This window comes from Coregonus lavaretus (assembly GCF_964263955.1).
Source record: "Coregonus lavaretus genome assembly, chromosome: 10".
Lineage (NCBI taxonomy): Eukaryota > Metazoa > Chordata > Actinopteri > Salmoniformes > Salmonidae > Coregonus > Coregonus lavaretus.
The window spans coordinates 8,179,211-8,193,480 of NC_139997.1; the positions used below are offsets into that span (position 1 = coordinate 8,179,211).

General features: G+C 45.3%; 1 protein-coding gene across 1 annotated transcript in view; it reads right to left on the reverse strand.

Annotated features, from left to right (window-relative positions):
• The window catches only part of LOC311136446 (guanine nucleotide exchange factor subunit RIC1-like), an 86,359-nt gene extending 72,314 nt beyond the window's left edge, over nt 1-14,045 (reverse strand). The window contains exon 1 of the mRNA XM_084170574.1: nt 13,500-14,045. Coding sequence (XP_084026700.1) covers nt 13,500-13,640 — 141 coding nt within the window. The 5' untranslated portion in view covers nt 13,641-14,045. The remainder of the gene's footprint in view (nt 1-13,499) is intronic.
• Nucleotides 14,046-14,270: the final 225 nt, after the last annotated feature.

Here is a 14,270-nt window from a genome sequence, read left to right on the forward strand (position 1 = left end):
ATGCTCAGAATGACATTTAGATTATGGCAATTAACATTAACAGAAAACGCAAGTCGAGGATGCAACGATACGCGGCCCTTCTTAACGAATTCTGATGTGCACATTTACTTTTCCTCAGCTAACAAGACGAGTAACGAACAGCAAAATCACTAGCCTATGTCAATCTACTATCCCCATAGTAGAAAAGCTGACCTATTCTATTGTTCAGCTTGTCATGAAAGAAATGGCCTATTCCATCAGACTCTGGGATCCCAAATACATACAACCAGTTAGCTACATAAAAAAACGTTAAAAAGCAATGAGTCTGATGTAACAGATCAGAACGTTTAGCTTCAAATGTTGATAAACTATTATTTCTTCACATTATAAGTGCAGCAATGTGCACAAGGCAGTAGTCTACACGCAACTGTTCGTTCCATATTGCAATTAGAGGGAAAACACCATTCTCAAAAGCGAGCCGTTTCATGTGACTGATGAAAATATCTGTTAGAATTTTTTTTTTTTTTTAAGGGGGAGATCTAATATGCAGCATGGGGTTGCTAATATGACTAAGATTGTGTCTTTGGCTACTGGACAACAAAGAAAGTTGATATAACATAATTGCCTCCATGGATACGGTTTTGGCTAGGCTACTTTAAAGCAAGGCAAGACATGCCTCATAATATGTAGTAAATGTTCAGGTTTCAAACAATTAAGTACTCTGACAAAGGCTCTGTATCTGTATGCTGAATGCTGTATGCTGTATGCTGAATGCTGTACGCGTAATAAATAAGATACATAACAAATATACACACGCGCCAATTTAATAACACTACATTATGCAAATGAACCTATAGACGGATAAGCAAGACCGGTCAAATGTATTTCCATCGACTGGTATTTACGTCAATGATTAGGCTAAAAAGCATTATTTCACAATGGGATATTTTTCTTTTTCTCCCGGACAATTGGCCGGTGCCCATTTTATTATTTTATTTATCAGCTTTTCACACAAAAAACTAAATTTGGGCCAAAAGCCGGCTAATGGAAACCCTGGTGTTTGTGCGTCTCTCATTTTAAAAAGGTAATCTAGACTCTAGAGAACACCGATTGCGTGTAACCACACTGTCAGGTCATGTCAGAACTACAGGAAAAGGTAAAGGGGGATACCTCGTCAGTCGTTCAACTGAATGCATTCAACTGAAATGTGTCTTCCGCATTTAACCCAACCCCTCTGAATCAGGAGAGGTGCAGTGGGCTGCCGTCATCGGCGCCCGGGGAACAGTGCCTTGCTCAGGGGCAGAACGACAGATGTTTACCTTGTCATGTCTGTGTTCTCCACCGGAGGCAATCAGGGGAGTTAGCTAAAAGACAGCCAGTCACTAAGAACAGTAGGCTACGCAGAAACAACCAACACCGACATGCACACTACTACACACACGCAACACGTTGGGCAGAGCAGTGCCTGCCAGTTCCTGCGAAGCCACATAATCAATCCCAATTGAATCCTTTTTAAGTTCCACAAAGACAACAACATTACATAAGATGTGATCCCTCAGAGCCACATCACAGGCCTTCAGGAAACTTGTTTCTACAAAGAAATCGGATAAATAATCTGGGGGTATCTGCTTTTCAGGTGAGCAATAGGCCAAATTCATTTGTTGTGTTTTTATTAACATGCGAGGTCCTGTAGTAGCTTACATCAAACACAGAGACACTGATCATGTAAAACAGCAGAGCAATGCCACCGTATTCATAAAATCGGAGCACAGTTACACACACAAATCCTGCAAATCCACCGTAATCATAAAATCAATTATGGAGCACAGCATAGGGCTTACTATAGAGGGGGGGGGGGATTAGATCAGCTCTCCTTTTCATCTCACAGACAGAGCCACACACACACAGCACTAAAACACACACACACACACACACACACACACACACCTAGGCACTGTAACGTTACTGTGTCATGTATCACTTGGGTAATCAGAATTTCCATTCAATTCCCTACATGACATTTAGCCCAAATCCATTTTTAAATGCCTGTCTGCTTCCCCAGAAACAGAAAAATGACTTTCCATTTACAGTTTGGAGAAATACGGGCAACTATAACACTGAACTGAGATTGGCTACGCAGTGAAATATGAGATTAAAAAAACAACCACGGTTTCACAATCAATATTGTAAACCTCTAGACTGTGTTTTGAGTCAAACATGACTTGGTCAAAATTGTTGTATTAATGATGATTCTCTGGCAACCTTCAGGATCGATTCAGATGGTTTGCTTCCACCTATACACAAGGGGAACCTGGAAAAGACACAGACAGTATGCAGACAGTATGCAGACAGTATGCAACGATCTACTGCTATGCTGTCCAAACCCATGCCTGGTCTCTTTCAGCAGGAAACCAGCTTACTCTTTTCTAATGACACCGTGAGAGGCCTAGCACAGAATCGAGACACTGACTTATATAATACGGTTGGGCAGTATGCAGATTTTCATACCGTTTCTGTACCATACCGGGGTATACGGTATTACCGGAATTGCACACAAGGGGCGCTATTTAAAAAATATATATGTCTTGTAGTTATACTTCATGTATACACTGAGTGTACAAAACATTAGGAACACCGTCCTAATATTGAGTTGCACCCCTTTTTGCCCTCAGAACAGCCTCAATTCGTCGGGGCATGGACTCTACAAGGTGTCGAAAGCTTCCCACAGTTGTGTCAAGTTGGCTGGATGTCCTTTGGGTGGTGGACCATTCTTGATACACACAGGAAACTGTTAAGTGTGAAAAACCCAACGTCGTTGCAGTTCTTGACACACTCAAACCGGTGAGCCTGGCATCTACTACCATACCCTGTTCAAAGGCACTTAAAGCTTTTGTCTTGCCCATTCACCCTCTGAATGGCACTCACACAATCCATGTCTCAATTGTCTCAAGGCTTTAAAAGCCTTCTTTAACCCATCTCCTTCCCTTCTTCTACACTGATTGAAGTGGATTTAACAAGTGACATCAATAAGGGATCATAGCTTTCACCTGGTCAGTCTGTCATGGAAAGAGCAGGTGTTCCTAATGTTTTGTCCACTCAGTGTAGTTATAAGCAGTGGCGTAGCACGCATCCCCACAGCCCCCGGTATGATTTTCAAACGGTATTGAAAATCATACCCTCTGTATATCTCCCAAGCCTGTTATATAATAGCAGAGACAGTGGAAGCTAGGCCTTCCTGGATGTGGGCGTGTCTTATTATTGTAATATGAGACCACGCCTACATTTGGCCCCTCTCCTAACAGTGCCAAGGAAAAGACTGGTGCTCCAGGACCTGGGCTGAGGGTTCCGCAACACACACACACACACACACACACACACACACACACCGCTGTAAGACTTTAGTGGAGGAGCTTGAGGACAGGTCTCTACTTGTCCTAGCAGTGTGTGTGTGTGTGTTGCGTAACCCTCAGCCCAGGTCCTGGAGCACCAGTAGCACTGGGCCAGACGGAGACTAGTGGAAAGATTGCCAACGGGAATGTCGGCAAGGTCAGACAGCCAGTCACACACTATTACTACAACAATGGCTGATACACACTCCATACATTGAGCTCCAAAATTATTCGGACAGTGACCATTTGTGTTTTGTTTTGGCTCTGTACTCCAGCACTTTGGATTTGAAATGATACAATGACTATGAAGTTAAAGTGCAGAAGCATTCTATACATATTTACAATAAAAGTGACGTCAAAATGACACATTACATTATTTACCATTCATTTCTATTGGGCACAAAATAATCTGAAACACAACCAAAACAAACAAACAGCAAATGAATCAAACAAGTTGTAGAGTCACAAGCTTGATGTAGTCATTGCGTGCTATGAATATGGGACCAAATAATACACTTTTGACTACTTTAATACACAAGCGAATGTCCCAATATTTTTGGTCCCCTAAAATGGGGGGACTATGTACAAAAAGGGCTGTCATTTCTAAATGGTTCACCCGATATGGATGAAAATACCCTCAAATTAAAGATGACAGTCTGCACTTTAACCTCTTAGTCATTGTATCATTTCAAATCCAAAGTGCTGGAGTACAAAGCCAAAACAACAAAAAATGTGTCACTGTCCAAATACTTTTGGAGCTCACTGTATTGATAGGGTGGGATGTAGACAAGGCAGTGTAGTTCCTCTATTCTGGGGATTCATGTTTTCCAGAAAATCGACCAAGTTTCAATACCGGGAATAATGTTTATCAAGAGTTTAAAACAAAGATATGATCACTATGCCAGGGTTCTCCCCAAGTAAGATGGGCGCTGCGCCACCTTGTCGGCTTGGCTGCGCCACCTTGTCGGCTTGGCTGCGCCACCATGTAAAGATTTCAGAGCAAATTAAACAGATATTTATTAACAATAGAGTAACTATCTTTGATCGCCAATGACATTGTTGTGCATTGCGAAACAGGCCATTGATAAATTCAGAGCGTTACCATGTTCCTCAATTAATTCAGCGCATTTCAGAAGTAGGCACACCCCGAGTATTGCGTTGTCGAATCATACAAACTTTGTAACGGCAGTCAAACAAAAGTCAAATGACCAAAGTTGCCAAACTTGTAAGATTACCTCGTTCAACGAATGACAGAATATATCCTATATTATGCAAAATTGAGTTGATTATACAGATAGCAGATCAGCTCATGAATAACGGGGAGATTAAGAGTGTAGTTGAAATATCAAGGTATCTTAACGGGGACCAACTCTGTTTTGAAAATATCCATATCTAATCTCATACCGTTGGTTGATTACACATTCTCTACCAAAGCTCTCATATGGGCAGCAAGTACGATAGAGCGTTCAGTCAAGCACAAACCCAGCTAGCCTAGCGCTAATGCTAATTAGCTAGAATAACCCAGAGGGACCAACTTCAAACAGACACTTTTCATACAGTTTATGATAAGGTTCTCAGGAGCTTGCCGTAAGGATTCCTCCTGATGAACAGCATTGTCATGACTTGAGCATAATACAATGGAGGTGGATATTCAGCTAGATCAAAGGGTAGAGGCTTGAAATTGCTTAGGCTTAGGTAGGGGGCCGGGGTTAGTAAACTGCCATCCAGAACAAATCCAAATCTGCTAGCTGTATGCTGCCTAATAAATGTTTGAGCCAGACTACTGAGACCTCAGTGGATCACTCTCTGTGGAAAGGTAAAGTTACTCCTCTAGTGGACTGTTCACTCCTGAACTACCCTCTTAACTGAGGGGATGATGCCTTCTTGCATGAGAGAGAAGCACTCAATCAACGCCAACAAGCCTCCCTCAACTGCACAAATAAATAAACCTCACTCAGCCACGGCCCTTACGAACCTTATCCTAAGATGTCTTTTCACTTTGGGTAAAGTGTTACTGAGAGCTGTTCTCAAAATCTAAATTGTGATTATGAGATTGGACACCAAACACCAAGGCCACCCAGACGAGACCCCACATATAACACGCTTCATAACAACCCATTCTACGGAGTCAGTGTAATTGAAGAGGTCCCAGAGGAACATTCAGAATTCCAGGGGAGCATTCAGAATAGGATTGGGCCAAGGTATCCAGGGGGAAAATGATGACGGAGGGGGTGGCTGCCGTTTTACGGGCTCCTAACCAATTGTGCTATTTTGTGTGTTTTTTCGCATCGTTTAACTTATTTTGTACATTATGTTGATGCTACCGTCTCTTTTGACCGAAAAGAACAGCGATTACTCACCTCGAACTGGACAAAGATTTTTTCTTTAATGAGTCTGACGCGAAGGATATACTGTTGCTCCCGGAAAAGGCCCAAATCCCCGTCATTCGCATGAAGAAAAGGAGGAAATACAGGGGGCGCAGATCGGGGTGCCTTGTGAGAATTTGTCGGCGAGTGGGTAACCCGCCTCTACCATCCGTTCTATTAGCCAAAGTGCAATCACTGGAGAATAAACTGGATGAGCTCCGTTCGAGACTATCCTACCGACGGGACATAAAAAAAAGTAATATCCTGTGTTTCACTGAGTCATGGCTGAACGACGACACGGATAATATACCGTTGGCTGGGTTTTCCATGCATCGGCAGGACAGAACAGCTACCTCCGGTAAGATGAGGGGGTGTGTGTCTATTTGTCAATAACAGCTGGTGCGCGATGTCTAATATTAAGGTAGTCTCGAGATATTGCTCGCCTGAGGTAGAGTACCTCATGATAAGCTGTAGACCACACTATGTACCAAGAGTGTTTTCATATATATTTTTCGTAGCCGCCCATTTACCACCACAAACCAACACTGGCACTAAGACCGCACTCAATGAGCTGTATATGGCCATAAGTAAACAAGAAAATGCTCATCCAGAAGTGGCGCTCCTAGAGGCCGGGGACTTTAATGAAGGCAAACTTAAATCCATTTTACCTAATTACTACCAGCATGCCACATGTGCAACCAGAGGAAAAATAACTCTCCCTTGCCCTCCATTTGGCAAATCTGACCATAATTATATCCTCCTGATTCCTGCTTACAAGCCAAAACTAAAGCAGGAAGTACCAGTGACTCGCTCAATACGGAAGTGGTCAGATGACGCGGATGCTACGCTACAGGACTGTTTTGCTAGCACAGACTGGAATATGTTCCGGGATTCATCCAATGGCATCAAGGAGTATACCGGCATCAAGCAGTATACCACCTCAGTCAATGGCTTCATCAATAAGTGCATCGACGACGTCACCCATACTATGCAAACAGATCCACAGGTGAAGCAATCTCAATCGCACTCCACGCTGCCCTTTCCCACCTATGAGAATGCTGTTCATTGACTACAGCTCAGCGTTCTACACCATAGTGCCCACAAAGCTCATCACTAAGCTAAGGACCCTGGGACTAAACACCTCCCTCTGCAACTGGATCCTGGACTTCCTGACGGGCTGCCCCCATGTGGTAATGTTTGGCAACAGCATCTGCCACGCTGATCCTCAACACGGGGGCCCCTCAGGGGTGCGTGCTTAGTCCCCTCCTGTACTCCCTGTTCACCCACGACTGTGTGGCCAAGCACGACTCCAACAGCATCATTAAGTTTGCTGACGACACAACGGTGGTAAGCCTGATCACCGACAACGATGAGAAAGCCAATAGAGAGGAGGTCAGAGACCTGTAAGTGTGGTGCCAGGACAACAACCTCTCCCTGAACGTGAGACAGACAAAGGAGATGATCGTGGACTACAGGAAAAGAAGGGCCGAACACGCCCCCATTCACATCGACGGGGCTGTAGTGGAGCGGGTCGAGAGTTTCAAGTCGCTTGGTGTCCACATCACCAACAAACTATCATGATCCGAACACACCAAGACAGTCGTGAAGAGGACACGACACCGCCTTTTCCCCCTCAGGAGAGTGAAAAGATTTGGCATGGGTCCCCAGATCCTCAAAACGTTATACAGCTGCACCATCGAGAGTATCCTGACCGGTTGCATCACCGCCTGGTACAGAGGGTAGTGCGTATCGCACAGTACATCACTGGGGCCAAGCTTCCTGCCATCAAGGACCTAAACTCAGCAAAAAAAGAAACGTCCTCACACTGTCAACTGCGTTTATTTTCAGCAAACTTAACATGTGTAAATATTTGTATGAACATAACAAGATTCAACAACTGAGACAAACTGAACAAGTTCCACAGACATGGAATAATGTGTTCCTGAACAATGGGGGGTCAAAATCAAAAGTAACAGTGAGTATCTGGTGTGGCCACCAGCTGCATTAAGTACTGCAGGGCATCTCCTCCTCATGGACTGCACCAGATTTGCCAGTTCTTGCTGTGAGATGTTACCTCACTCTTTCACCAAGCACCTGAAAGTTCCCAGACATTTCTGGGGGGAATGGCCCTAGCCCTCACCCTCCGATCCAACAGGTCCCAGACGTGCTCAATGGGATTGAGATCCGGGCTCTTCGCTGGCCATGGCAGAACACTGACATTCCTGTCTTGCAGGAAATCATGCACAGAACAAGCAGTATGGCTGGTGGTATTGTCATACTGGAGGGCCATGTCAGGATGAGCCTGCAGGAAGGGTACCGCATGAGGGAGGAGGATGTCTTCCCTGTAACACACAGCGTTGAGATTGCCTGCAATGACAACAAGCTCAGTCCGATGATGCTATGACACACCGCCCCAGACCATGACGGACCCTTCACCTCCAAAATCGATCCCACTCCAGAGTACAGGCCTCGGTGTAACGCTCATTCCTTCGACGATAAATGCGAATCCGACCATCACCCCTGGTGAGACAAAACCGCGACTCGTCAGTGAAGAGCACTTTTTGCCAGTCCGGTCTGGTCCAGCGACGGTGGGTTTGTGCCCATAGGCGACATTGTTGCCGGTGATGTCTGGTGAAGACCTGCCTTACAACAGGCCTACAAGCCCTCAGTCCAGCCTCTCTCAGCCTATTGCGGACAGTCTGAGCACTGATGGAGGGATTATGCGTTCCTGGTGTAACTCGGGCAGTTGTTGTTGCCATCCTGTACCTGTCCCGCAGGTTTGATGTACCGATCCTGTACAGGTGTTGTTACACGTGGTCTGCCACTGCGAGGATGATCAGCTGTCCGTCCTGTCTCCCTGTAGCGCAGTCTTAGGCGTCTCACAGTACAGACATTGCAATTTATTTCCCTGGCCACATCTGCAGTCCTCATGCCTCGTTGCAGCATGCCTAAGGCACGTTCACGAAGATGAGCAGGGACCCTGGGCATCTTTCTTTTTGTGTTTTTCAGAGTCAGTAGAAAGGCCTCTTTAGTGTCCTAAGTTTTCGTAACTGTGACCTTAATTGCCTACCGCCTGTAAGCTGCTAGTGTCTTAACGACCGTTCCACAGGTGCATGTTCATTAATTGTTTATGGTTCATTGAACAAGTATGGGAAACAGTGTTTAAACCCTTTACAATTAAGATCTGTGAAGTTATTTGGATCTTTACGAATTATCTTTGAAAGACAGGGTCCTGAAAAAGGGACGTTTCTTTTTTTGCTGAGTTTATATACTAGGCTTAAAACTCAGGGATGGTGGGGTGCTTCATTTTCCTGCCCTATCTCAGTCCATCTTTGACTGATCCCTGTCTCAGTCCATCTTTGACTGGACCCAGTCTCACTCAGTCCGTTATTGACTGGCCCCCGTCTCACTCAGTCCATTATTGACTGGCCCCAGTCTGTCTCAGTCCGTTATTGACTGGCCCCAGTCTGCGAAAGACTGAGACAGACGGGGGCCAGGCAATAACGGACTGAGACAGATGGGGGCCAGGCAATAACGGACTGAGACAGATGGGGGCCAGGCAATAACGGACTGAGACAGATGGGGGCCAGGCAATAACGGACTGAGACAGATGGGGGCCAGGCAATAACGGACTGAGATAGGGCAGGAAAATGAAGCACCCCACCATCCCTGAGTTTTTCCCACAACGTGGACCGCTGTAGCAGCATCCTCAGTCTCCTCCTGCTCCGACCTCATCCTACTACTCTTCGGCCGTATCTCCAATAGCCTTTAGTGGACCCCCTCTCCTCGACTACTCTCCATCTGCAGTGATAACAAAGCAGATAGAGGAGAGGAAGAATGGAGTCCATGGTCCGAGTGGCGCAGTGGTCTAAGGCACTGCATCGCAGTGCTAGCTGTGCCACTAGAGTTCCTGGTTCGAATCCAGGCTCTGTCGTAGCCGGCCGCGACCGAGAGACCCATGGGGCAGCGCGTAATTGGCCCAGCGTCGTCCAGGGTAGGGGAGGGAATGGCCGGCAGGGATGGTAGAGCATGGCGTTTGCAACGCCAGGGTTGTGGGTTCGAGTCCCACAGGGGGTATGAAAAAAAATAATGTATGCACTCACTAACTGTAAGTCGCTCTGGATAAGAGCGTCTGCTAAATTACTAAAATGTAAAGTACTAGTGCTTTTATGCCCATGTAGTTAAATGGAACACCTCAGGAGTAATCAGTTTCCTACCTTGCTCCATGGGAAGCTGCCTCCTCAGTCCGTTATTGACTGGCCCCTGTCTCAGTCCGTTATTGACTGGCCCCTGTCTCAGTCCGTTATTGACTGGCCCCTGTCTCAGTCCGTTATTGACTGGCCCCTGTCTCAGTCCGTTATTGACTGGCCCCTGTCTCAGTCCGTTATTGACTGGCCCCTGTCTCAGTCCGTTATTGACTGGCCCCTGTCTCAGTCCGTTATTGAATGGCCCCTGTCTCAGTCCGTTATTGAATGGCCCCTGTCTCAGTCCGTTATTGAATGGCCCCTGTCTCAGTCCGTTATTGACTGGCCCCTGTCTCAGTCCGTTATTGACTGGCCCCTGTCTCAGTCCGTTATTGACTGGCCCCTGTCTCAGTCCGTTATTGACTGGCCCCTGTCTCAGTCCGTTATTGACTGGCCCCTGTCTCAGTCCGTTATTGACTGGCCCCTGTCTCAGTCCGTTATTGACTGGCCCCCTGTCTCAGTCCGTTATTGACTGGCCCCTGTCTCAGTCCGTTATTGACTGGCCCCTGTCTCAGTCCGTTATTGACTGGCCCCTGTCTCAGTCCGTTATTGACTGGCCCCTGTCTCAGTCTGTTATTGCCATTAGATCTAGAGAAGGTTCAAACACAAGCCACAGAGTACAGCACCCACTTTCCTGTCCTGTGTGGACCTTCCCTGGAAGCACAACAGGACACTTACTTCCTGTGAGAAACAGGGAAATAAATACTGGCCTAGATTTACACTATGTATGAATGACCTAATACAGAACTATCTAATTCTACTCTACATACAGCTATTATATTTGCAGCAGCACTCGTGATTATACTCTTATGCAGTCATGGACTACTACTATGCAGAGATAATTCCATCGCTGACAGAACTGTAATTGCAGATGTTATGTGGACACCAGATTAAAAGTTAAGTCTGCATTACTGTTATATAGAGCAAACAAACTGTAGGCCTATCCATCTCAAAAAAACAATATACAGTGGGGAGAACAAGTATTTGATACACTGCCGATTTTGCAGGTTTTCCTACTTACAAAGCATGTAGAGGTCTGTAATTCTTATCATAGGTACACTTCAACTGTGAGAGACGGAATCTAAAACAAAAATCCAGAAAATCACATTGTATGATTTTTAAGTAATTAATTTGCATTTTATTGCATGACATAAGTATTTGATACATCAGAAAAGCAGAACTTAATATTTGGTACAGAAACCTTTGTTTGCAATTACAGAGATCATACATTTCCTGTAGGTCTTGACCAAGTTTGAACACACTGCAGCAGGGATTTTGGCCCACTCCTCCATACAGACCTTCTCCAGATCCTTCAGGTTTCGGGGCTGTCGCTGGGCAATACAGACTTTCAGCTCCCTCCAAAGATTTTCTATTGGGTTCAGGTCTGGAGACTGGCTAGGCCACTCCAGGACCTTGAGATGCTTCTTACGAAGCCACTCCTTAGTTGCCCTGGCTGTGTGTTTCGGGTTATTGTCATGCTGGAAGACCCAGCCACGACCCATCTTTAATGCTCTTACTGAGGGAAGGAGGTTGTTGGCCAAGATCTCGCCATACATGGCCCCATCCATCCTCCCCTCAATACGGTGCAGTCGTCCTGTCCCCTTTGCAGAAAAGCATCCCCAAAGAATGATGTTTCCACCTCCATGCTTCATGGTTGGGATGGTGTTCTTGGGGTTGTACTCATCCTTCTTCTTCCTCCAAACACGGCGAGTGGAGTTTAGACTAAAAAGCTCTAATTTTGTCTCATCAGACCACATGACCTTCACCCATTCCTCCTCTGGATCATCCAGATGGTCATTGGCAAACTTCAGACGGGCCTGGACATGCGCTGGCTTGAGCAGGGGGACCTTGCCTGCGCTGCAGGATTTTAATCCATGACGGCGTAGTGTGTTACTAATGGTTTTCTTTGAGACTGTGGTCCCAGCTCTCTTCAGGTCATTGACCAGGTCCTGCCGTGTAGTTCTGGGCTGATCCCTCACCTTCCTCATGATCATTGATGCCCCACGAGGTGAGATCTTACATGGAGCCCCAGACCGAGGGTGATTGACCGTCATCTTGAACTTCTTCCATTTTCTAATAATTGCGCCAACAGTTGTTGCCTTCTCACCAAGCTGCTTGCCTATTGTCCTGTAATCCATGCCAGGCTTGTGCAGGTCTACAATTTTATCCCTGATGTCCTTACACAGCTCTCTGGTCTTGGCCATTGTGGAGAGGTTGGAGACTGTTTGATTGAGTGTGTGCACAGGTGTCTTTTATACAGGTAACGAGTTCAAACAGGTGCAGTTAATACAGGTAATGAGTGGAGAACAGGAGGGCTTCTTAAAGAAAAACTAACAGGTCTGTGAGAGCCGGAATTCTTACTGGTTGGTAGGTGATCAAATACTTATGTCATGCAATAAAATGCAAATTAATTACTTAAAAATCCTACAATGTGATTTTCTGGATTTTTGTTTTAGATTCCGTCTCTCACAGTTGAAGTATACATATGATAAAAATTACAGACCTCTACATGCTTTGTAAGTAGGAAAACCTGCAAAATCAGCAGTGTATCAAATACTTGTTCTCCCCACTGTATAGCCTAGTTTAATCAAAGTTGATCCATGTAGTGTAGTGAATATATGGAGCTTTTCTTTGCACTTAAAGGGGCATTGTTTTGCTATCTTTTGCCTTGATGAAAGTCTGCCCCTGGGGACACAAAGCCCCAGAGATCGTATATCAACAGAAGCCCTGGGGCAAGGCAAATATTCACCTATGAAGTGGCAGGGCTGTGTGAACTTCCCTAGCACCAAGTGACGTCTATCACTCAAAGCAGAGGATTCAACACGCGTGTGAGAGGTTCTCTTTGTTATAAATATATGTACACCAGATTATGGGAGAGCAAATGTGGAGAAGAATGACGCACATGGTGGTATTCAAGTCCATGGGAACTCAGCTTACATAACTTCCAGTTGTCATAATATATAACAATGCTCTCCTTCAACTTCATGTGCCACCCAGTGACGGTGAAGGAATTTGTGGCAAAGCTATTTATTATGGCTCTGATTTGCACCTTTCCCAATAGCCAGCCTACCTAAATACTTTGGACAGTATTTGATTTTTACATATTCCTCATATTGATAGCTACATTAAATGTTAGTGCCAAATCTATGAAGAAAAAAAATGTATGCACTCTAACTGTAAATCGCTCTGGATAAGAGCGTCTGCTAAATGACTAAAATGTAAAAGCAGTGCTTTTGCCATGTCTTTATCTGGCTAGCTAGCTAGCTAATGTAGTTTGCACGTATACTGAACTGAATACATTGATGTGTGTGTAGCTAGCTAACACTTTTGCTGTTTTGTATTTTATTTTCCAAATTCTTGTATGCATGATAGCCATGACAGCTAAATGCCGTGCCATGAGCTAAAAATCCAGTGACGCGGCAACCAAAGTGCACAGACCAAACTTAACTATCCAACTTGCTAACAACTGCTAGGTAACGTTAGCGGCTAGCCAGCTCGTCAGTGATTCATTCCGTGCTTACCCGACTAAACCAGACGCTTAGTTGAGTCTCTGACAATACAGCGAAGTAAAACCTCTGGGAGCTGGGTTGAACATGAAACGGTTCTTCTTCACTTTTCAGTGGACAAAGTAGCCTCCGGGGCCAGCCAGTTAAAAAATACATCACGGTCAGTCACTCCAACTCAACACTCCGTGTCGCGGGACCAGTGTAATGGCTGGCTAGCTGTATTCCCAATGTAAGAGACGATGTTGTCCAATCGCTTCATGAACAGTTTGTAGCAAATGTTATCCCTCATAAGATCTATTTGCAGTTCAACGACATTCGTCCTGATTGAGATCCAACCAGGCTAGCTAGCCAACACTGCTAATTTCACATGGAACTGTGGCGCTCCTATGAAAAACAAATCGTTCGCGCACACGGGACTTCAATTTAAAAGCTCTCGGTGTTACACGGGTTTTGCTTGTCCACCTATCTAAAAAAAAACATTGCTTAGCGATAATACATGCAGTATTCTCTTCGGTGTCTTATCCGTAGCCATCTTCAGCTATTCTATTTGCTATCTCGCTCGGATTCGCTATCCCTGAAGAGGCTTCTCCGCCCCGTGTGAATGGTGCTTTCAAGACAACTGGGAACTCGGAAATAACCGAGGTCAACTCATGACGTCGGTGATCTTCATTTCAGGTCGTAAAGTCGGAGCTCTAGAAAAATGGCCGAGTTTCCGACTTGGAATTCCCAGTTGGATGACAGTCCAAAACGATTTTTCCCAGTCGGAGCTCGGTTTTTTTTCCGTGT